Genomic DNA, 26198 nt, shown 5'->3' with positions numbered 1-26198 from the left:
ACAGTTGTCCGTTCAGAGATATTTGACTTATAAGTTTCGATACTCGTCAGTTCATCTTACTGGTATTGGAGGATGGACCACCCTCCAATAGCAGTAAGACTAACGTCGTTGGATAGGTCTTGTCAATAGGAATAACTTTTGCTTTGACAGCTTTTTTGTCACAGTTGTCCGTTCAGAGATATATGACTTATATAAGTTCAGATACTCGTCAGTTCATCTTACTGCTATTGGAGGCTGGACCACCCTCCAATAGCAGTAAGACTAACGTCGTTGGATAGGTCTTGTCAATAGGAATAACTTTTGCTTTGACAGCTTTGTTGTCACAGTTGTCCGTTCAGAGATATATGACTTATAAGTTCCGATACTCATCAGTTCATCTTACTGCTATTGGAGGATGAACCACCCTCCAATAGCAGTAAGACTAACGTCGTTGGATAGGTCTTGTCAATAGAAATAACTTTTGCTATGACAGCTTTGTTGTCACAGTTGTCCATTCAGAGATATTTGACTTATAAGTTCCGATACTCGTCAGTTCATCTTACTGCTATTGGAGGATGGACCACCCTCCAATAGCAGTAAAACTAACGTCGTTGGATAGGTCTTGTCAATAGGAATAACTTTTGCTATGACAGCTTTGTTGTCACAGTTGTCCGTTCAGAGATATTTGACTTATAAGTTCCGATACTCGTCAGTTCATCTTACTGCTATTGGAGGCTGGACCACCCTCCAATAGCATTAAGACTAATGTCGTTGGATAGGTCTTGTCAATAGGAATAACTTTTGCTATGACAGCTTTGTTTTCACAGTTGTCCGTTCAGAGATATTTGACTTATAAGTTCCGATACTCGTCAGTTCATCTTACTGCTATTGGAGGCTGGACCACCCTCCAATAGCATTAAGACTAATGTCGTTGGATAGGTCTTGTCAATAGGAATAACCTTTGCCTTGACAGCTTTGTTGTCACATGGTCCATCCTCCAATAGCAGTAAGATGAACTGACGAGTATCGGAACTTATAAGTCAAATATCTCTGAACGGACAACTGTGACAACAAAGCTGTCAAAGCAAAAGTTATTTCTATTGACAAGACCTATCCAACGACGTTAGTCTTACTGCTATTGGAGGGTGGTTCATCCTCCAATAGCAGTAAGATGAACTGACGAGTATCGGAACTTATAAGTCAAATATCTCTGAACGGACAACTGTGACAACAAAGCTGTCATAGCAAAAGTTATTCCTATTGACAAGACCTATCCAACGACGTTAGTTTTACTGCTATTGGACGGTGGTCCATCTTCCAATAGCAGTAAGATGAACTGACGAGTATCGGAACTTATAAGTCAAATATCTCTGAATGGACAACTGTGACAACAAAGCTGTCATAGCAAAAGTTATTTCTATTGACAAGACCTATCCAACGATGTTAGTCTTAATGCTATTGGAGGGTGGTCCATCCTCCAATAGCAGTAAGATGAACTGACGAGTATCGGAACTTATAAGTCAAATATCTCTGAACGGACAACTGTGACAACAAAGCTGTCAAAGCAAAAGTTATTTCTATTGACAAGACCTATCCAACGATGTTAGTCTTACTGCTATTGGAGGGTGGTCCATCCTCCAATAGCAGTAAGATGAACTGACGAGTATCGGAACTTATAAGTCAAATACCTCTGAACGGACAACTGTGACAACAAAGCTGTCATAGCAAAAGTCATTCCTATTGACAAGACCTATCCAACGATGTTAGTCTTAATGCTATTGGAGGGTGGTCCCAATCTGCCCATTGTCATTTATTCGCGAGATTAAATTGCCTGAGGAATGGAAACCCGGCAATGTCCTCTACATCTGACTAACGAATGCGGTACAGTCGGGCCCAATGTGCTGATGCATTTTACAGTTAGATATAACATTCGTACATACGAGGGCGGGTCAATAAGTCCGTGACTTTTTGAAGAAAATACTGGTTTTTAGATAATTTTTTTTTTTATTTTCAACGTAGTCTCCTTTGAGCTCTATACACTTTGTCCAAAGATTCTGCAATTTTTTTATCCCTTCCAAAAATGAGGTTTCTCGAGGTCATCAAAATACCCACCTTGGCCTTCTTTGGCGCCGATTCACCCCGAGAAACCTACTGTTTAGACTGCTGTTTGGTCTCTGGTGTGTTGTGGTGGATCCACGTTTCGTCCACGGTTACAAAACGGCGACAAAAACTCGTCCGATTTTCGGTTGAACAACGCCAAACACTCACTGCGAAGTTGTCATTCGATTGCGTTTGTGAGCAAACGCGGCACCCATCTTGCGGAAAGCTTTTTCATACCCAAGTGATCATTCAAAATTGAAACCACTGAGCCACGACGTGGTATCCCTGTGGCTTCCACTATCCCTCTTACTTTCAATCTCCGATCGGCCAACACCATGTCGTGATTTTTTTCAATCATTTCAGGTGTAGAGACCTCAACTGGGTGCCATGAACGTCCGGCATCTTCCGTACTTGTACGGCCACAACGGAATTCAGTAAACCACTTTTTACCATAAATATTGATGGTGCAGAGTCCCCATAATCTTTATCAAGCTTAGCCTTGGTTTCAGTGATGGTTTTTTTCCGTAAAAAATCATGCTTAGTGAGCACACGAAATTCAGTTTTTTCCATTATGTTTTTAAATCACGCGGTACTTGCTAAGAACGGGTGTAAAACACAAACCAAGTGTCGTAACTGGTCCAAATTTTGACAGATGTCAACTGAGAGTTGCCTGTTGACAGGAGCAATGTTGTTCTTTCAGTTAAGTGGCGGGAAATTATAAAAGTCACGGACTTATTGACCCGCCCTCGTATTACACATTAAATTGAATACCCCACTGCTGGGGCACGGGTCTCCTTCCAAAGAAGGAAGGGTTTTAGGCCTATATAGTCCACCACGCTGGCCTAGTGCGGGTTGGTGGACAAAATGAATACGCATACGTTCGTTCTATTCTAACTTCAATGATTGTGCATCTTATCAACAACAAGAACAGCATTTAAATACATTTTGATTCAGTGAACACATATTTTTTTTGCTTTGTCACACGTATGAAACAGTTTTTTATTTTAGCGACTTGCCCGGGGCACTATTAAGATGTGACAAAACTTCTCCGTCGCGCTCGCTCTTGAGGCTGCGCGATGTGAGTGAGCGCGATGTTATCTTGTCACGTCTTAAATACGCCCTGTACTAGCCCTTCAGCTTTGGTACCTTTATTAAACACCAGTGCCACATTGCATACATTATGTAATGTTCAAAAAACTTTGTTATGATTCATGACTGCGACTGTACCACAATATTATCTAGCACAGGAACAGATGCTCCCATAACTTTAAATTACATCTCGTTTGTGTTTGCGACTGTACGCAATTACATGAATAAATTGTCGGTGCTATCTTTTTTATTTCGTTATTAAAGTTAAAAAGTAATCAGTTTGCAGTGTGGAGTTAGTACCTACAAGTTTCCTAGAGAAGCAAGCATTAACAAGCTCTTGGCTTATATATTTAGCTTAAGTAGGTATATCCGAGGATGATAAGGTTTAACTAGTCCAAGGAGGCAATTAAGGTGAAGGTAGACGCTATCCTATTAGGACCATTAACACCTTACTTTCAGGCACGGCTCAACTCCTTCAAAGTTTTCATTGGTTATCGCAAAGTAAAAACTACCTATGCATTATGGATAGCCTCATAGCCTTTTTGATTATCAAACGTGACTAAGGTCACCTTTTAAGAGTTATAAGGGCCAGCTGAAAACCAGCGCTGTGGCCTTATAGTCTACAACATATATGCTGAGGTGCCTTCAATATTTTCATTGGTTATCGCACAGTTCAAAACTGTGCATCCATACCTCATAGCCTTATTGTGGGATTTAATTATCAAACCTGACTTAGGTCACCTTATAAGGGCCAGCTGGAAACCAGAGGCCTTATTGTCTACAGCACATGCTGAGCTGGTACCTTTTCATGCTTAACTGACCTGGGTTGCGGCGGCGTGGTGAGCGAGCCGGAGCCGCGCTTGCACAGCGGCGGGCGCGGCGCGGACGGGCGGCGCTCCACGCCGGACGCCGACCGCGTGGCTGGGACGCCCTCCGCCGCTAGCACCCGCGCCGAGATTAGAGCCGCTTCTGGGCAGTGCTGCGGACAAGATAGGGGGTTAGGATTGGTGATGAGTGTGGTGGTGTTTTTACCCGACTGCCGAAGAAGGAGGGTAATGTTTTTCGATTGTATGTATGTTTGTCTGTTTCTTTGTTCCCTCCTGTAGCCTAAACGACTTCATAGATTTTGATGTATGAGGTATCGTTAGAAGCGTATTGATAGCGCGATGGTTATAGGTTATGTGACGTAACATTAAAATGCACATAGCGCCCTCTAGAGGACACAACGTGATGATCAAAAAAAAAAAATTTGGTCCCCGCCTACGATACTTTCCATTAACATAGGGACTTGTTTTCAACTTTTTAGCGTGCAGTCGGGTTTTTTGTTTGTTTATAATTATGTCATCAGTTATGAAATCAGCGTCATCAGCGATGATATGTCAATAATCGTCAATTGGTTTTCCGAAATAGGAGAATTTAGGCCAATGATTTCAAAAGAAAGGATGCGCCTGTCAGAACATTTTGACTATAGAAAGTAACACCCGCGCGCTGGCCCTAATTCGAACAATAAATGACAGATATATCTGATTTTAGGGCCAGCGTGAGGTTGCCATTTTCTTGAGCGGTTGGGCCTGTCCTTACGCTAGTAATAATAATAATATGTAAGTTAATGATTTAGGCATGTAAATTGATTCGTCTTTTTGCGAAATATTATATAGACAAAGTTCGTTCTGTCTACTATACTTAGGCACCATGCAGTTTGCGCTTAAGGAGACGTTCCCCTTTCCTTTTTGAAAAATATATTATGTGTGTGCACAATATAACTTTAGATGTTTTCGCAATATCCCTAGAATTTTCGCGAACACTATCATAATACGGCATTACAACTTTTCGTAGCAGACTCTAAAAATGTTCGCAGTAAATAGACTCGTATTTTCGTAAGCATCCAATTTGCCGTATTCGTAGTTTCAAGCCCTCTCGTAAAACTCTGAAATATTTTTAAACCGTATATGTAAAAAACGTAAGTTGAACAAAAGTAAGTACCTAACCACTTAGTTCTAAAAAAAGATTCCTTCAGATTAAAACTTAATTAAGTATGTTTTAATCTTTTTTAATCTTTTCATTCGGTTGTCCTTTTATTTTTTTATCTCCGAGACTTTAGATCTGCTGTCCTTTACACAAAAAGGGAGAGATTTATCTCTCATATTGTTATCATCCTTTAGGATGCAGAATTGCAGACACGGACGGAGAAAAAGCATAACTTAATAATCATAAGTAAATACATATTAGGTATTATGCAAGATAAATTTTCAATTGTCTTGTTAAGTACTTACTTTATTATTTATCAATGGAAATTACCCTCTATTTTCTGGACTTAAACCATAGCATGTATACTTAGTAACAATGTACTTATATCGTCGCAGTCGTAGAACAATGACGGATCTGCAAAACAGCAACTTTACAGGAGAGCCAGTTAAAGTTTTTAAACAACGTTTTGTTCGATAAAATGAAAACGGCTGAAGCAATTCATTTGAAATTTGGTCACATTATTATACGAATGGACTTTTGCAATATAGCCTGTATAATTAGTCTGTAATAAGTCTAGGTTTCCTGAAAAATCAGATAGGTCATTGTTCTATGAATCCTACTATATCGCATTATATGATACGTCGTTTTTTTACGGACTTTTATTGCGTATCTAATGGCGTATTATACTTTTCGTCGTTGTTTTAGGGAATATATGGAAAAATTCAAAGACGGATCTTTAAATAACCTATTTAGGAGGGTGCTGATTGCGCTATATTATTTTTTGTTTAGGTCCTATTTTTTTACAAAATACAATTATTATATAATATTTATTTAAGATGTTTTTTGAAGACCCCATTGTGTCCAAGCATCAGTCAAGAATCATCCAATGCTAAACATGGGAGATCCCAAGGAGCTCCACAACACTCGGTCCTCGGGCTTCCTCATCCAGCCACTACTGGCTACCAGCCTACGGTTGTCCTTATTTGTGACTCGAGAATTCGTCGACCCCAACGGTTATCGGTTCTTCGGCAGATATAGCCAGCCCACTGCCACATCAGCTTGCACATTTTGACAGCTATGTCGGTAACCTTAGTCCTCTGTCGGATACCCTCATTTCTGATACGATCCAGCAGAGAAACCCCAAGCATAGCACGCTGAGCGACTTTAAATCGGTGGACCAGTACTACCGTCAGTGCCCACCTATCTGCCCGTCACCTATCATACGTCATCACTAGCAAGATGCACTGGTTTAAGAAGACTTTGGTCTTCAGGCTCTAATGATAAAAGTATTCTTCTCTGCTCAGGGATGGCCGAGGAGAATATGTGACGGAGTTTCCCAACTCAATTCAAGGCTTGCCGTGAATAGCTCTCGCAACATTTGTTGGAGCTCGGGCTTGAGTTGGAGAATAGGGCAATATCGTCCGCAAAACCGAGGTTTGACTATTTTTCACTTCCGAAATTGATGTCCTTGTCCTCCCAGGACTGTGTCAACTTCTTGAAGACTTCTTTGAGGAAAATTGTAAAGCGTGTACAGCGAGGGTCGCCTTGTATGACACCCTTTTCAATCGGAAACGTTGGACCAGTACCAGGTTTTTCCAATTTCACGTTGGCTGAGCTGTTTATGTAGATAGTACCAACGAGTTCGATGTAGGTTGGATGAATTTTGTGGTGTTAAGGGCGGAAAGTATTGCTTGATGGTAGATACTGTCGAAACCTTTTGTATAGGCCATAAATACATGGTAAAGTGGTGTGTTAAGCTCTATGAACTTTTCAATAATCTGATTGAGCGTGTATAGAGGGTTCGCGGTAGAATAACTAGGTCGGAAACCGGCTTGTTCTGGTGGTTGATGTTAGTTCAGCAGAGGACGGATGCGATTGTGAATTATTTATACATGTGTGATGTCAAGCTAACGGGTCTATAGTTTCCGAGGTCGGATTTCTCACCCTTTTTATGGAGAAGTAAGTATAATGTGAGAATTACAGAATTTACGGGGGATTTTTCCTGAAATTAATACGTGAATAAAGTGGGCTCACCTATTTTTAAAAGGAAAAGCCCCAGTATGAATCGAGTGCTGGTGATTGTGAAACAGCTGAGGAAAATTATCATCCCCAAGCAGTTCAAGATGATCCTTACATAGCTACGGATAAGATGATACCAATTTCCTTAATTATTTACTGCCCACAAACAGTAAATTCACTGCTGTCCGATCACGTTGACTCCCCCGCGATGCCATTCACCCCTAGAACTAGAGAATTTACTGATTCTGGTCAGTCAATGAAGGAAATTGCTGTCATCTTATCCGTAGCCATGTAAGGATCCTCTCAAACTGCTTCGCGATGGTCGTTATCCTCAGCTGTTTGACAACACCAGCATTCGGTTGATGCTAAGACTTTCCCTTTGCAGTTGATGTAACTGTTAACTGTTGAGGTAGCTGTTAATACAGAAATTTAATGTTTGATGTGGATTCTGTGGCTGACTTGTATGTTTGGTAACTCATGCTAATGGCTGGAAAAACATAATTCCAAACCTACCCGCATGGTACCGTGCTCCCATCGTCACCTGCCTCTGGCAGTAGAGTTGATGAACAAAAAAAGTACTTAAGTACATAATTTTACATTGTTTTTTAGCACATAGTTTTAAAAACATAATAAATTAGCATCAATATACTGAAAAATCATAAATTTATTTATTTTCCATTGAAAATACGTAATATTAGGAAAGAACAACGACGTATCCTAAAATAATTCCAAAGAATAACGACGGTTATCTACACACGTCTACCACTTATCCATAAAACAATGACGGTATATACAAAACACCAATAGTTAGGACAAAGAAAATAGTCGCATTTGAAATACCGACACTAAATTTAACAAACAAACAATATTGTTTTTTTAGTACACCGTACCTAATTATAACTAACTTCTCAATGATTTTACCGAAAACTAGGGCTTTTATTTTTTTTAAACAAAGTTCCAAGAATAACGACGGATTTAAGAGACCGTCTTTGTTCTATGGGAGAAGTATTAAAAAAATATTTACATGGAAAACAGAACTTTTTAAATAATAATTATAGCAAAAAAACATTTTAAGTACTCATTACGTGTTCCATGTGCTCCTACAGAGAACACTGACAGAACAAACAAACCGTCGCGCGGGAGCGGGTCGCGGGGGGTGAGGGTCACCGCGGAACATCGACGGGACGGCACAAGCGCCCATGTTCTACGCGAAAAAATCAAAACCGTCAGTGTTCGACTCTGTATTTCGCTTATAATAAAAGATTTTTAAAAAAACTTTTGTTGTATAGGTAAATAATGAAATTTTAAAGAAGAATCTGCAATAATCCGAAAATCGAAAAAAATCAGATCCGTCACTGTTCTACGACTGCAACGATATGTATTATTGTATATATTATGTAACAAGTAGAGAGAAAACAAGAGAAGCAGAGACAAATGACGTAACCCAGAACACAACAACCGCACAATTAATCAAACTCTCCTTTCAGGCAAAATCGTGTCGGGATCTCTGGTTAAAGAATTAGGTACTTACCTATGTAGTATGTAACTATGTAGGTACTCTAATTAGAGCATCGTAATATGAACTATATTTATGCACTATTAACTATTGATTTACTTCGTACTTATTGTTTATTGTTATAATTCTAAGAATAAATACAAATAAAATAAAATTATAAGTTATAGTTTTAACAGTGCATGTTGTGATAGCATGTGATTCGGTTTACACTGTTATTATTTTTTGTTAAGTTTTTTGTATGATTAGTTTAGGTTTAGTTTGGACATTGTGTTAAATAAAATTGCATCGCATGCTCTTATCACAGGTATTATTAATTATTTATCATGTAGCTTTCTCTGTCCACAAAGTCAATCTATACAGACTACAGCATTGTATTCGCTATTTCTTATACATAAATGGTACGTAACTACTAGCTGCTACCTGCATATATGTGGTCTTTATTCAATTCAACACAACACGTTGTTAATCAATACCCATTCTATTTCGATATTGAATTGTATTCGTCGTCTATCACTTTGTATTGTCTGTAGGTAGTAGGTATGGCCTTTGAAATATACTAATCGATGCCTGCGGGTTCGTCCGCAAAGGTAGTCGTAGTTGCTTCGTTTAAAAAAGTTGTGATTTTTCCTAAGTCATGTAACAAAGTATGTTAAATAGCCGACATGAATGAGTTGAGTCTTCCATTTTTGGCATAATTTAACAGTTTTGGATCAACCTATACATAGACATGAAGACCAACTTCTGAAACTGAAAAAGCCCAATATATTGGTGATTCTGAAGGCGCAAAATTTAATTTTGCCAGGTAAATGTGATTTACGGCAGCAAACACAGAGTCGAATTTAATACAACAACAAAAAAAGAACTGTGCCTTCAGAATCAACCTCATTATTTCGATTGTTTCATGTAAGTACCTATCTAATCTAACGTTCATAAAGGTATGTAATGTTCTTAAATGTAGGTATCTCATAATTTACGAGTATATTTCCTTGTGTCGGCATTCCCTCACAATGAGCTTTTGGAGTTGTGGAATCGACACACATAATGGCTATTGTGAAGTATCTACATACGTTCATGTATATAATGTATCTATGTAGGTTCCCTATTGTCTGGATCAAACTAAAAGCAATACAATCTTAGTAGGATCACCATGTTATAACCTCTCTCTCGAAAGCACTGACAATTTTAATAAGGTCAGTAAGTTTTAAGATAATACTCATATAATACTGTTAGTCTTTATAATTTAATATAATTTTCGGGATCTCGGTGTATACCTGGACACAAAATTTTCTCTTATTCAACATATTGACATGATTTGTACTAAGGCATATAAAACTTTAGGTTTCATTATGCGTACTTGCTCAGTTTTTAGCAACTCGATGTGTATTAAGACTGTGTATTTTGCTTACGTGAGAAGTATACTTGAATATGGCTGTAGTATTTGGTCTCCCAACTACATCATTCACAAGCAGCATATTGAATCAATTCAAAAGAAATTTATTTCATTTTTGTGTTACCGTACTAGACGCTCTTACCTAAACTATGAAGAAGGATGCAATGGTTTTCACCTGTTATCTCTGGAAAACAGAAGGATAAGCTGGATATGATGCTTCTGTATGACCTGATGAATTCTCGAGTGGATTGTCCGGAGCTGGTGGGCCGCGTGCTGTTCCTTACGCCGCGCCGCCGCACGCGCCGCCCCGCGCTGCTGCACGCGCCCCCTCACCGCACCAACTACGGCCTCAATGAACCTCTTACTCGTCTAACACGACTATACAATAAACTATTTGGCGAAATTGATCCTTTCCATCAATCAAAACCAACCTTTCGTAAAAATATAATAAGAAATTTATTGGAAACGTAACATCTCCTCTAATTATTTTTCGTTAAGTAGGTACTTATGAAATTATAAACTAAATATATATTCATAAATTTTGAACTTCTTTGGGTAGAAAAAAATTATAATCTATTAAAATTATATATTTATCAATTATCAACAACGGCCGCCGGCGCAGAGGCAGACCAAGAAAGAGATGGCGGGACGACTTGGACAATTTTAACACGGAATGGTGTGAGCAGGCCCAAGAAAGGGATACGTGGAATGTTCAGGGAGAGACCTTTGCCCAGCAGTGGGACACTAGAGGTTAAGAAAAAAAAAAAAAATTATCAATGGTATTTATATATATAAGTATATTTTATATTTAGTATATTTAAAATATGAATTGTTAACATGTTGCTTCTTTTTTTATTTTATTTTCTTTAAATGCGTAAAATAAAATACTGTTTTTTTTTGTAAGTTTTGTAAGTTTGTAGAACTACTTAAGTAGAATATTTCTGTTTGCTCAGTACTTATCTTTTACTATTATTGGCTATATAATTTAAAACATGTATTGGGCTTTAATTTACTATAATATGCTGTTGATTACCTGAATAAACCAATAAATAAATAAATAATGTTAGTGTAGAGGAACTACTAGGAACAACATTTCCACTGTAGGATACACGGCTTATCCTTAACCCTACTCGATATTAAATGGCGATTGAAAATCCACTCAACATAAACTATCCAAAATCCATTACGCAACGAAATATCCATCCCTTCCTGCAAGCGTAGTGCGAGTTTTTACTTCTGACCGCGCCACATTCTCACGAGAATCTCGGGAGAAACATGAATGAGAAAAAGTAAGTTAGGTAATTCATGTTACTTGTGAAAATGTTAGGGGTCTTTTGAGTAGTGGCGAGTCACACTTTTGCGTTATACCTCTTTTCAGCTTAGATGATTTCTGTTGCCTCATCCAGACTCACGCCGAGAAGTCTCGGCGAGAGGTTCGTCGAGACTTCTCGCGATCTCGGTGAACCACCCGCTCTCACGCTGTGATCTCACTTGTGTTCTCGTCGCTATCCGGCATGGACGTCGACTTTGGTTCAGCTGCTTTGTTGTAGTGTTAAAACCAGAGGTTAGCGCGAGAACGATTGAGAGTGTGATGCCATTCTCTTTCTCGCCCGTGAAATTCCTTTGTCTCGGGCCAAAAGACCGACACCGATCGGAGAACGCCTGAGCCAGAGAACGAGAAGGCGAGAAACTAATCACACTATCGCTTCTCGGGGGTCCTCTGGTCTTCTCGGCGCGAGTCTGTAAGGCATGAGTCATGACAGTTCAAAATTGCCGAAATGCTGTCAATTAATTACATGTAATTGGATACAACTCATACAATAAGTGTAAAGACAAAATCTGTAGAGTTTCATCAGGTATATATATATATAGTCTCTAAAACCATAAATCTCAAAATTTATTATATTAGCAGAAACGAGATAGGTTTCACTGCTCCATCGGTTAAGAAATACTTACACTAGGCCTTCTGAATTGATTTGGGAGAATTACGTTACGTTTGGAAAACCTAATAATAAATAGTTTGGCAAGGTTTTTCGGTAGGCATTCTTCAATTTGCTATAAGTATAGGGACTTAAGGATTTCCCTTGGGTAAATAGCTGTTCTTGGTAATACTTGGGTGGAAATCAAATAAGTAGGAACCTATACATACTTATACTTACCACAGAACACGTGTAACCTACTAACGTATTATTAACGCTTTACACCTGGGATTTTTCTTGTTACACCGAAGGTATACCGATAATAATATATTTTTCTGGGCAATACAGGCAGCGATAAAGTTGCTGATTTTAAATAAGACTTGTCTTGCATTTACTTTATTTACATTAAAATCTTTTTTTGAGTAAGTAAGTACTTCGAATTTTTTCTCGAAGATGAAAACCATTTTACACCAAAAATATTATATTTAAGTATTTGTGTACTTAGTCACATCATCTTTACGATTGGACAGGATCTTAATAAATCACGGCATTCGCGGCTAGATTTGGTTGAAAGTCATTCTGATAGGTATGTATGTACTTAAGTACCTCTTTAAATTTTTAGATTTTTGTACCTAGTATAAATACCGACACCAATTTTTATGAGCCCAATTTTTTTAAACATTTACCTACTTAATAAAAATAAACTTAATATTTATAATTACTTACTTTATTAGTTGGTAATTATCTGACGCGCTGTTAAAAGTACTAACCTACTTCAATATTGCAGACGGTGTCATTTCCGTTTAGAAGTAATTTGGTGCTTTATAACTGGAACTTTTTCATTCGCCAGTGTATTTTCTCGCTGAACTAGTCGACTAGTCTTTCTCCGCACAAACAATAAATGCACGAGTGGTATTTCTTTATTACATTACTCGAGTGGAGCTATTTCTTTACTAAACTACGCTTTCAGTTCAGACGCCTGCTGTGAAGCTAAAGTGTAAAAAATATACTTATTTATGCGAATTGGTCTGTACTTATTACCTATTTATTATTAAATGTATGCAACGTGATATATATTGATGTTACTGTGGTTGACTATGGGATCCATGGTAAAATATATACTTAAGTCATATATATGTATAATAATCTAACATAGATAATCTAACATAGACTAAGGACACATTGCTACTAACACATTTTTATGATAACAATAAATAAATATTTCCTCTCTTAAGTCATAAGTAGGGGAAAGTAGGTAGGATTCGTACAGAGGGAGCATTCGTACAGTGGCGATATCTAACACTATTCAACACATAGATGCGATCGTAGTAGTGTCAGGCCTGTGTCACTCCGCGCGTGGGCGGCGCTGGCGCCTGCCGCTTCGAGTGGGCAAATCTAGTCGGCTGCCGCAAGCGGAAGACGATACACGCGCGCGCGAATTATGAATAGAAAAATGGACATAAAAAGAAAAAAAGCAGCAAAAAGATACTGTGCCGTATTTAATTGCTTAAATACGGATCGTGATCCAAATTTAAATTTTTTTACATTACCAAAAGATGCTGACAGGTAAAACTAATCTAAGTATTTTATTGATTTCTTCTACGTTCCTTATTTGAAATGAAATTAATACGAACTACAAACCCTTTTTTTCTCCATGTTGAACAAAGTCTATTCCAATATTTTTTTCGTTAAATTATTAAATTTACAGACACAACTACCTTCAAAATGTATTAATGAATCGATTATAAAATGTGCGCTGAGTGGGATTAGTGCTTAACGAAACTAACACGTTCTGTATCATAATATAAATTATATCCATAATATAAATTATAACGAAAAAAAACATGTTTTCACAAAATTAAATGTTTTAGGTACTTAGATTCATACATATTTTATGTACTTCAAAATATCTTAACTATGAAATTGCCGTAGCTTCAACTAGTCATTTCCAATAGAAAATAAGTTTGGAATAGCTTTGTATTCTAAATTCAAATTATTTTGTTTTAATATCATGACATTCTTTTTACAAACTCAGTCCGTTGCTTAGTAAACGTTGTAGTCTGTGGTGCTGAGGCAACCCTAAGGTGGCTTCTTTTTCAATGCGTATAACCACGTATAACTTATTATGCACCGTAGTCCAGTGAAATAAGGCGCATATTCCCTCAAAAATAAATTGGTAGGTAAGTAAATAAAAACGTGTGCGGCTGGAGCGCGATCTAAATTAGATCTTATTGCTTATGGGATGGAGTCATATTTCTTTGATAGCCATTGCGAAGATGGACTTCTGTACCTGGTACTAGTTATTATTCTGTGGTAGTGTGCGGGACTCCCGCTCACACGCATAGGCTATGCGCGGGGCGGGGCGGCGGTGTGGCGGTCGGCTTTGTCGCACCAAGACAAAACGTGTTTTCGCCCCGCGTAAGTAATTTTTGGAGTCGTCTTTGAACGCGTATAACTCTATCAGTTTTTGGCAAATAGTAGAAGTAATTTAACGTGGCATTTGTTTGATTCCTTAACTTGTGATGGAAACATTAAGAAATTATGTACCTTTAACGGTTATTTATATATTTCATTTTTTTTTGTTTTTTTTTGATTTGGGGTACCTTCGTACATGTCTGAATGGGGTAGATTCGTACTGTACGAATGCACCCTCCTCACTTGTTCTAAAAGTTAATTCCTAATATTAATTAATTAATTATTAGTTATTATATACAATGAAATATATTTTTTATTATTTATTACAGTACCATGCCGCGGGCATACATAAAAAAGCATTTAAGCATCTTGGATTAATACTTGTTCTGGAACACTAAAAATAGATGTATGGGGAACATTTTTGTGTCTCCATAACGCATGACTGCAGTGGCTATCCTGTACATCCATAATAGCATCTCCCATTTGCTAGGTCGTACATACTACGTTTTCTTGGACAATATGAAAAATCCAGTCATGGACACCCAATTATGGACATCTTTGCAGTATTGCTAGTCTTCATCTTGTTGATGTTTTACAAAAACTACCAATATAATTAAGAAATTCTAAATAAAAATAAATAAGAAAACTGAACATTACTTTAAAACATTATTTTTGACACGTGTCCATAACTGGATTTACAGAAAAAAGACAAACCAGTAATGAACACCCCCCCTGAAATCATTTCCATAAATGTAAGCTGACCTATTTTTTTGAAAATATGTGCGTAATTCAGTAAGTATAGTTTCTATAAAATCAAGCAATTTAATATAAAATAAAAATACTAAATCACCAACAAAAATCCACACTTACCTCCTTGTGGATTTCCTTAACAAATCTCTATTTAATTTGTGAACCCCCGTCAAAGGAACTATTTTGCATCACAATTTTGAATCTAAATGGATATCATAAGTAACTTGTATATGTCGCATCCAATGAACGAGCTAGTGGTTCAATCAAAAAGAAGATTCAATCAGATGACTGCGACATATATATTACAAGGAGGGATGTCTAGGCTTTGAAACTAAGGTGTTGTAATTTTCGTAAAACTATGCAAACTCTTATTTTAGACAATATAAGTTTGTAAGTGTCCATTATTGGATCCTTGTCTATTAATGGTGCCGTTACGTTACTAAATTGTTATTTGTTACTGACTGATTACTAAGGATGTTAATTTTGATCACAATATATGTTTATATTCTGTATAAATGTTATTTTTATAACTACGTACGGAGGCTCCCCACTATGTACGAATGTGCCCCAAGATGTGTACGAAGGCACCCGCCTATGGGGTGCTTTCGTACGATATCTTTTTTTTTGTAAAATCACCGGTAACTTGAGTTTGTTGCTAAATATCGACACTGATGTACATTAATATAATGGGTAGATACATAGGTAATAAATAGGCATTGAAATTTTACTGGATTAGCTAGTAGTTATTTTTTTACAGAGCTTGAAGTAAAAACTGTACGAATCCTACCTACTTTCCCCTACTATGCAGTAATTTCTTGGGGCCAAACTATTTACTAATAATTTTTTTCGGTGAACTTTTTTATTGGTCGTTTTATTCTACCTACTTTAAACACGATTTTATTTGTATGATAACTACATATTTACAGGTAAGTATACTTTTATAAAGAATGATATATTATGAACTAAACTACCAATATATTTACTAATTGATACATTATAACCAAATTACATTTCTCAAGTGTGTGAGCTAAGTGACGAGACGGGTGACTGACGCATACTTCGCTACTGGAAGTTACCAAAAAGCTTATTACTTATAAGTAAGTGTGTTATGAATAACTGTAACTGAATGACAACTAGGTAGTGTACCTTACGTGAAATTTATAATAATGCCCTTTCCCTTTTAAAGCTTTTTGTAAGTATTTCGCCAAGAATCGACTATCGCATCCCCGTAATTCCTCACGTTAGCAACTTTCCTTGTAACTTAACACAGGCACAATTAGAGGAGAAAACTCGGAAAGTTCTACTTTGTGAAGTTAGCAAGTTTTACAGTCGGGAACATAGCCGTAAAAGAGTGATCAAAGGATTTAGCTCCGTTTGTAAATAAAGTACTAAAGAACACAAAAGATGTAAGAAAGTAAATTAAATCTTTAAAGCAAAAATGCGTGCAACCTATGTTCGTTGCGGGAGGCTACGATGTCACAACACTTATACTGTTTCAACCAGATGAGTGCGACATATAGGTACTAGGGCATGCAATACCGCAATACCGGTATTCGTAATACCGGTATTAGGGACAAAATTCACGCTTTTTTTAATACCGGTATTGAAAGTTAATACCGGTATTAAAGTAATACCGGAATTGGATTTTTTTAGGCTATAATAAAGCGATTTAGATACAGTATTCCTATGTACTGTGAAAGCGCACTTGTTTCCAACCGTTTGATGCAGTTTTCGGCCGTTTGATATCTACTGTTGACCATGCGTAAGCGGACTCTGGATGTAAAAATAATAATTTATTATAAAATTTAAACTCTAATACTCAATTCTCGTAAAAATCTATTACAAAATACTGAATTTAATTGCTTTTTCTCGTTTTATTTTGACCTATACGACCTTTAATCACAATATATGCCATTTATTACAAGGAAATCTAATACCGGTATTAATACCGGGATCCCGGTATTGAGTTGCAATACCGGAACTCAATACCGGTATTGAAAATAGTTCCGGTATTGCATGCCCTAATAGGTACCTACACTAGCAAACTTATAATATCACCCGTCTTGTTCTAAGCGGGTAAATCAATGGAATCCATTAGCGCACCCGTGTCAGCTCCCGGCTGCGACGTGTTTCATTACAGACCGTATTATTATTATTATTATTGTTGCTATTACTTTGTTACGTAAATGCGATAATAGTCATGGTATGAGATGGGTACTCGTATGAGCTTCAAAAGGAAATACTTAAATCAAAGAAAAACTTAACTATACGGGTAGATGAAATAAATGTTTGTAATAAGTCAATCAGATGACCTAGACTCCATTCGGGAAGGACCATCAAATAATGTCTATATCTACGATCTATATCGATAATGTATCTACCTTAAATAGGATTGGATTTTACTTTTCAGTACCTACTCTGTTGAATTATCAAAATGAGATTCCCAGTTGTGGCTGTACCCGTGGTTGGAATTAGACTTGGAAATACCGTTGGAAAACCGTTTAAGTACAAAATTATTATTGAATTTTCTGTATAAACTTGTAGCTGGGAGGAAAATTATACGAACTGACATAGCGGTACACTACACACACCATAAATATTTAATCAAACACCTCGAATAGGGAAGCCCGCATAGGATTTCCCCGTCAAAACCCGTTATACCACTCCGCACACAACCAACACTCACGCACGCCAAAACAGCTTCGCATAACAACATCAGTCTTAACCCAGAAACCGCACCATGAAGTTCGCAATACTGCTGCTCCTACTAACATCTGTCGTCCTGGTACAGGCTGATTATTTCCTCAACACGGTTGAGGGGGAGGCAGCCACGGAACTGACCAATGAGGGGTGCCGCGCGGCCTGCCGCAGCCAGGGCCACTTCGGAGGCCGGGCGGAGGTCAGCGGACCCAATGGAGGTCTCCTAGCCCGCTGGTACACCAGGGGCTTTTGCAGATGCAACTGAGGATACTCTGTGATGATGGTTGTGAATGTGTAGTGTTGCAGAGAAGTGTGTTATAAGTCTGGTATTTATTTGTTGCTGAAAGAAGGAATGTTTTGGTACACTGAATTGATTACAATGTGTGTTGCAATAACAAAATGACGGTGGTTTTATTTGGTGTTGAAGGTGTAGCGAGATTAGTAGCAAGAATAGTGCAACAAGGTAGTTACATATGCAACTACACCTTATGTAGTATATGTACATGTTACATATGTAACTACACCTTATGTAGTATATGTATATTAAGGTAGTTACATATGTAACTACACCTGTATATACACCTTATAGTGCAACAAAAGTTCGGAGTAGGTACGTCGGTATTCCACTAACTGTGCGGCAAAACCGGATAGAGTAGAAGAGAACGTGCATAAAAATGCAGGGGCGCGATTCATATCTCAACCGAAATATTTGTAAAGCGATACGAACGAGTTACGAGATGAAATCCGCAATGTTCAAAAACGCGATTCATAACACACATACTTTGATCTCGTTTTCATATCGCTAGTTCGTATTTGGATGGCTTGAGTGAAATGAATGAAACTATATTTTTTTAATTGCCAGGCAAAAATAATAAATACTACCACTAATTGTTTTAAATAATTTTGTTCCTACAATATATTTTGTTGGAATTAGTGTCGATAGCAAGTATCAAGAAACGGCTTTTTAATTCAACGTTGAAGAAATTCATAACCTGTGGCACTTTTGACAGCCGCCATGTTTTCTACATTAAAACAAACATAACAAACATTGATTTTCTTTGCTCATTTTCGTGTCAACGTAGTTTTTTTGGAAAATAAGAAGAAAGGAAGTTTAACTAACTTAGAGAAATACGACTGAGACATGTAAGTATCAATGTATTAACCTATTTTTTTTGAAATATAAATGTTACCGGTTGTAGTTAAGAAGGTATTGTAATTTACGATGTATCCAATTTCTGTTTGAATTGTTTTAGAATCATGCCGATGTGCTTGAGTTGCAGAAGGAGCAACTGCGTTGTGAAAGGTTACGGCTTCAGCCCTCACAATGATAGCTGAAGCAATGAACAGACAGGCTGCAGTCAATGAGAGGCTTCTTGAGCAGGGGCTCCTCATATGGAAAAAGGTAGGTTATTCCTAAATGTTTGGCTAAATAATAGAATAGAATTTAACTTCATTGTCGCCCCAATAATGTGTTAGGAAAACTGGTGTTGAATATTTATGTTACAGTGTAGTTTTGTTAGTGTCTGTCTGTAATTTTTTAGAACAATATCATACTGAACTTTTCATTTTGTCTTTTCTAGGCTAATGAAAGGAACAATCAAGACCAGACTTAAAGTAAAGGTAAGGTATAATACATATACATAATTTATATCGGAATAACAAAATATTTTTGTAGGTACTTGTTTTAACTATAAATTGAATATCCACAGATTTTAGCGGCGACGCAGTTGCGCGACCAGTGAAGCTCTGGCTCCGCGACCGGCGTGGAGCGCGCGGTCCACGCGGCGCTGCTGCGGCTGCTGCGCGGGAGGATCCCGTCCCTGCGCATGCGCCTGGCCTTCAATGGCCTCATGCCTCTCTTCTTCCTCTTCTTCATGCGACAATTCAAACAGAGGAGCACCTGTTATTACTGATTACCTAAGTTCCTATATACAATAATAGTTTAATAATTGTTAACAAAATATTGTATACATACATAAGTATTAATAATTACTTATACAAAAGGCTAAAAGCATTTTGTACCAGCCAACCTATAGGAGAGAATATGAGAAAAATAATAAGACTTTAATCTTTGATTGCCATTATCTGTAGCTTTATTAAGTGGTAAAGGGACCTAATTACTACCTTTATTTTTTAGTATTTGTGATAATTCATAGAATTTATTAGTTCAATAAAATATACATGCATTACAATGTGTTTAATTCATTAACTTACAATTTGCACACTGAGGGAATGTATATGCTTTCGGTTAAATTATTCTTCCTCATTCTGCGAGGGCCTCAGGCCAAAACCCACGCCAATCAAATAAATATCACTAATACAAGCTTACTATAAAGGAAAATTACGAATTCGGTAAAGATGGAAACGTATCTCGTAGGGACGGCTGTCCGGCTGAAAAATGGCTTGAAGATCTTGGAGAGATGTGTACAAGGTCAATTTCACAGTTTTTTGCAGTATTTTTTCTGAAAACGATCTAACAATTTCACCCTTTTCTTCGAAAGTTTAAAATCGCATAAACGTCAAAATATGACGGATAAGCGATATCAAAAAATTCAACAAAAATTACATGAATCGCGTCATTCTCCATTCGTTCATTCATTTTGCGATTTCAAAACGATCTTACTATGTAGCTTGGGTTTTAGTGCCATGTGAATCGCAATTTGACAACTCGTTCGTAAAAATCTGAAAACGAGATGAAAGCGACGGGGTTTTTTGTGACACGAATCACCTTCCAGACAAGGTGAAAAGGTGACCTGTCATTCAAATATCAATGACCGATGACGAAACATAATAATATTTGCATACCTACATCCAGAAGATGTATGCAGTGTTCATATCGAGTGTATGTATACCTATCTATATAGGTAAGTACATTAAAATTAGGGTGTCATTTAAACGATCGCCAATTAAATCCGTTTTGAATTTGCTAAATAATAGGTTTGAAGGCAAAATAGTAGATTTGCCAGCAAATTTTTGCCCCCAAACAATTTTAAATCAATTCAACAATTAATCACTTAAAATTGCCGGGATTTATGATCAAGTGGCAAGTTAACATTTATGTATATATTTTAATAGGTATGTCCACATAACTCGATGTTATCTTTAATATTTAAATGAAACAAAAAATTAAGTTTAAATCATCAATATTCTTAATTAAAAACAACATAAACAACCTTCTTCTAATTATAACTTAAACCTTAATCTTCTTCTAATCAAAAGCAATCTTATTGTAATTAAAACTTAAACTTCCTCTTTTCATCATCATCATCATCAGCCAATAATCATCCACTGGTGGAGATAGATCCGCTCCCAAGGAGTGCCACAACATTCGGTCCTCTGCCTTCCTCATCCAACCACTATCGGCTATCCGCCTAAGATCGTCAGTCCAGCGGGCAGGAGGGCGTCCCACGCTCCGTTTGCCTGTTTGTGGTCTCGACTCGAGAACTCGTCTACCCCAACGGTTATCGGTTCTTCGGCAGATATGACCAGCCCACTGCCTCTTCAGCTTGCATATTTTGACAGCTAAGTATGTCGGTAACCTTGGTCCTCTGACGGATAATCTCATTTCTGATACGATCCATCAGAGAAACTCCAAGCATAGCTCTCTCCATAGCACCGTCTCCGCTAATTTGTAAACTCATGTATTAAATTGCTAACGAATTATAATGTTTTAATAACTGGACCAATCATAATGTAACTACTGCAATGCTGATAAAATATGAATTAAAAAGAAATCGCAACATGCGACCTAGAGTCAATATATTTGCTGGCAAATCTACTATTCTGCGGGCGCAGTTATTATTTGAGGGGCAAAAATAATATTCTGCAAATCTGCATACAAAGTTTTTATTTATGTAATGAACTCAAATTTTTTGGCAATCCATCTATTATTTTAGATTTTTGTATTGATATTATTTGCTGATTCATACCAGAGGACACTTTTTATTTATTTGAGGACAAAAATATATTGTTGCGGTTGATCTATTAATTTGCTGATACAAGTTGATGACAAAAATAAACTTTGCTGGCAAGAAATATAGTTCCCTTAAAATTATACCATCGTTATGCTGGCATTGAGATCTGGGGCGTCTACAGCGATGTGTTTTCGTAAATTGAAACGACAGCCTGCATTAAGCCTGGTGTAATTTACACCTGTCCTACTCCCATGTATAATTTAAACTTGTGTGTTTGTAGACCTACTTAGTACCATCTACGTTACCTAGTGTTTTTTTTTCTATTACATAAACGAGAAATTTTCCGTTTTCTTTATGACCACGCTAAGGTAGTGCAGCTACTACTTAGATTTTATGGTAGATGTTTGACTACTTATAGTTTCCTCTAGAAGTCCAACATTGTAGGTACTTAAGTAAAGGGTTTGGTCCTTTAGGCCAGCATTTGTCACGCTGCCGCTGGTGACAGTTGTAGGTCGCTGGGTAGTCATACCTATGATGCGCCGTACGGACATGAAAGCTACAGTTGATACGGCACACAAGGTAAGCTCCTTTCGTGCTTCCCACGATGAATAAAACCTATATGCACTTGACTTGAATAGTAGCCCGCTACTCCGTAATACAATAACAAACGATAAATCCACATAGGCGCTTTGTTCCACAATGTAGCTGTGGCGGAAATCAGCAGGACCACCGCCAACCTCGGCTAGTCATCAGCTCTTGAAGAATAACACTCCACGTACCTTAGCGATCTTATGCAGCAGTGCGGTGGTAGAGTTGGTCTTGAAGAGGCCGAGCGCGCGGCGCCGCAGCCCCTGGCCGAGGCACGCCTCCACCGCGCCGCACAGCGCCGTCACCCCGCCGCTCTCCTCGTGCACGAACTTGCGTGTCACCGCCTGGAGGGGGGTAGGGGGGTTAGTATATCTTGTGGGGAACCTTCTTCTTCTTATAAGTGCAGTCAGCTGTATAAGTAGCTATACAATTTTGTACATTATCAAACTACTATACAAAACGTCAATGTTTGAATGATTGAACAGGTAGTTTGTGAGTTTGACAAGGTACAAAAGTGTATAGCTACTTATGCTGCTGACTGTACATCATCATCGTCATCACAACCCATCACGTCCCTACTGATGGGACTACTTCCGGTGAAGGATGGATTTTAGGCCTAGCCCACCACGCTGGCCTAGTGCGGGTTGGTGAGAGAGTTGTCGGGTAAGTGCATGGACAACCCGACTGTCAGATGTTTTCAAGTTGCCCTTCTTATACAGAATGTTTGAAAAGTCGTACGGCAAGCGGTAAAAGGGGAGACTCAGAGGGTCATCCTGAAACGCTTTTCTTCTAATACTTCTGAAAATTTTCCACGCCCTTTCGGCTTGTTTTACTTAATATACCACTTTTGCAACAGCCTGCATTCTACAGTAAGTTTCATAAGATATACCTATAGCAACCAGCTGTAAATCCCTGCCCTTTTGCCCCAATGAAAGCTTACAAAGACTGACTTATTGCCACAAAATGAAGCTATTTTTCAAAGCTAGAATGGTAACAACCACTTTAATTTCCGTATTCAGCGCGACTATAAATTTCGTTCAAAGTGAAAAGCGTAAAACAACGCTGACGACGCCTGAAAAGATTTTTTCGAATTTAATTACACAACACTCTGTAAGCTTATAACAACTGTTCTTCGTGAGAACCTTTGTTTATTACATTGCCAAGTTTACGCTACTCTGTCTAAAACGATAAAGTAAAAGTTAAATAAGTTTCAAAGTAGATATTTCTCCATGGATTTTTTCACACAAAAGTGAATTAAAAATACAGTACTGGAGAAAGGTGGAATGGTGCACTGCACAGTATTCGTAAAAACATCGTTATCATCATTTCAACCCGCAATCACCATCCACTATAGTTACATAATATGCTTTTAGCCTACTTGTCTAAGGCCGTCGCTCCAGGCGGGTCCGACTCCATACATACGGGGCAACATAATAGCTACGGTTCAATAGCTAATTTAAAGATTAACAAAAACATCTCACTTCACAAGAACTCAACAAAAACAACCATAACAATTCATTCATTAACACAAAACATTGAACAGGTTTCAGTAACTCAAGCAACTCAGTGGAACGGCGACGGGAAAATACGAAGAAAAACTTCTGAAAGATTTTTCGGTCAGCCATTGTGTTCGTACTTTCATCTGGCACCGGAGGGACTAGTGCAGGTTTTTCTTAACCGGTCGTGCAGTGAAACTGTGTAACCTAAAGTGGGTGATAGACGTACGAGTAAGAACCCCGTATTATACTTGTGGCTCGACGAACTTTTTCGCTCGTTAGTCACCTTAAACTTAAATTTAAATTCGCGTACTTCACAAGCGAAAAGAAGTCGTCGAGCTTTAAGTACGCATACTTCCGTACTCGCATCGTACGTGTAACTCCCACTTAACTCAAATTTGTATGGCGTGGACCTGATGCAACGTGTGGTACACACAGTGGTACAGTGGTACACTATACAAATTCGCGTTATTTATTTATTTATTTATCGTATGATTTCACTGGTGACATAAAAAATATTAAAATAAGAATTTCCACAGGTCACTAAAAACTACAATTATTTAAATATATGGATGTAGAAGGGACACTGGACGCGTTTACTCGCCGCTACTCGAGAGTTGCAAAAACTCGCACTCTGCACGCGGATGGAAACACGTCAATTTACTTAGGACAAGGAATGAGGGCGGGAGGTCGCCCGTCCCTGAGGACTGGAGTCGTGTCCTGGCATACTTGTGTTGTGTTACTATAGGTATAATATAATGTAGGGTATTGGACGGTGGTGTCGCCACGATTCCCAGATGATTATTGATTCTACCCCTATAGTATTCTAATACTAGTTAGTCTAGGTACAGGTACACACTTATATGAGCGAGCAGATACATCTTTAAAATTTAACCAGAGTACCTATCTACTTATTTGGGGATGTTCAAAATTATGATTTACGTAGGTACTTATTTAATTTCTGCTGAATACCTCAAAATTCCCAAGTAAAAACGTATAAATATTTTAATCAAATTCTAAATTAAAGGTTTTAAAAAAATTTTAATCATTTGGTGTCGACATTTTGAAAGTGGAACCAGTGCACTTAGAGACAAAGTACCTGACTTTATACATGTAGATCACATGCACCATTCAGAAAGTGTACCATTCAAGGTAAGAAGTTATCGCATTTCATTCAGTAAAATTCGCTATTTTCCTCAAACAGCCTTTCCGCTGTTTCACTAGTGCTTAATGTTTACTTAAAAATACCTGCTTAAATGTAACCACTACACTTATTATAAGGGTACACATCTGCTGCAGAGATTATTAAATTTTATTATGTATTTGTATGTAAGTGTCCACTACAAAATGATAAATAGTAGTTTGCCTACCCTGTAAGGAGGTACATTAATACAAGGCGTGACTATGTGTACTGTGTGCAAAGCGATTATAAGATAAGTGGTTTAACAACGGCGATCCTGTTAAGAAAGGATTAGCACTGAAATACCTACGCCCACCTACTACCGCGCTATCCTATTGAATTAAATCTGTTTATCCTCTGTTATCAGGGCCAAAACGGGTCATAATGTGTTTAGAAAACTGCACACAAAATGTAAACTTGTAATATAAAGTGAAAGTAAAGATTTCAAGGACTGGCCTGCTTCACTTCATAAGCCTTTTCTCCCTGACTTTTAGAATAATAAAGGCGGTTTTCAGTTCTCGCACTGCCCCTCATCACTCTGCGTGTTGTTAACGCACATTTTTGGTTCCGCACTTTAAGAACTACGCTATCACAGACAGATAGACACGTTAAGTTATGACAGCCCATTTTTCGTCGGGGGTTAAAAGCAGAGTATTTCTGCTTGTGTATGTAAGATAAGACGTAACTTGTAAGGAAGGTTAAACTGCTATAGAAGCTGTTGAAACCTAGGTAGGTGGGGTAAACATAACTATTATCTTGTCAAAAAAAACCAAGTCTCGTAACTCAGTTGTTCTACGGTAAAAAGTTGTGAGATCCATGTAATACCAAGTCTTATCCACGCACGCATCTCAATATTAAAAATATTTAATGTTTTATATAAATATATTGACTTGGGGTCATCGCACTAAATAATTTAATTAACACGTGTATGCGATGGCCGAGTTACGAGAAACAACTGAGTTACGAGACTTGGTTTTTTTTGACAAGTATTGTTTTTGATGGGATCTCATTTCTTTTTGTATTTTGTAGACAGTTCTACTTTTTTTCTTTTCGTTACATACCTTCTAGGTACGTAGGTGCGTTAACTTAGTTTGGTAGGTTGCCTACCTACATAAATCGCAAACTTAAGGTAAGAATCAAGAATCTTTATTTTTGGCTACGTAATGTACGTGTAA

General features: G+C 37.7%; 1 protein-coding gene and 1 long non-coding RNA gene across 2 annotated transcripts in view; one reads left to right on the top strand and one right to left on the bottom strand.

Moving 5' to 3' along the window:
• LOC105386212 (small G protein signaling modulator 1) overlaps positions 1-26198 on the bottom strand; it is a 59396-nt gene that overhangs the window by 29270 nt on the left and 3928 nt on the right. The window contains exons 3-4 of the mRNA XM_048626206.1: positions 22539-22691; positions 3990-4147 (exon numbers count right to left, since the gene is read on the bottom strand). Of these exons, the coding sequence (XP_048482163.1) occupies positions 3990-4147; positions 22539-22691 (311 nt within the window). The remainder of the gene's footprint in view (positions 1-3989; positions 4148-22538; positions 22692-26198) is intronic.
• Positions 18528-20578, top strand: LOC125489668. Its single transcript, XR_007267148.1, has 4 exons — positions 18528-18988; positions 19099-19247; positions 19426-19465; positions 19555-20578. It is a non-coding gene; the product is annotated as an uncharacterized LOC125489668 (long non-coding RNA).

Source organism: Plutella xylostella, chromosome 16 (genome assembly GCF_932276165.1).
Source record: "Plutella xylostella chromosome 16, ilPluXylo3.1, whole genome shotgun sequence".
Taxonomy (NCBI): Eukaryota; Metazoa; Arthropoda; class Insecta; order Lepidoptera; family Plutellidae; genus Plutella; species Plutella xylostella.
Note: the sequence above shows the minus strand (reverse complement) of the source record. Positions and strands in the feature narration are given on the sequence as shown.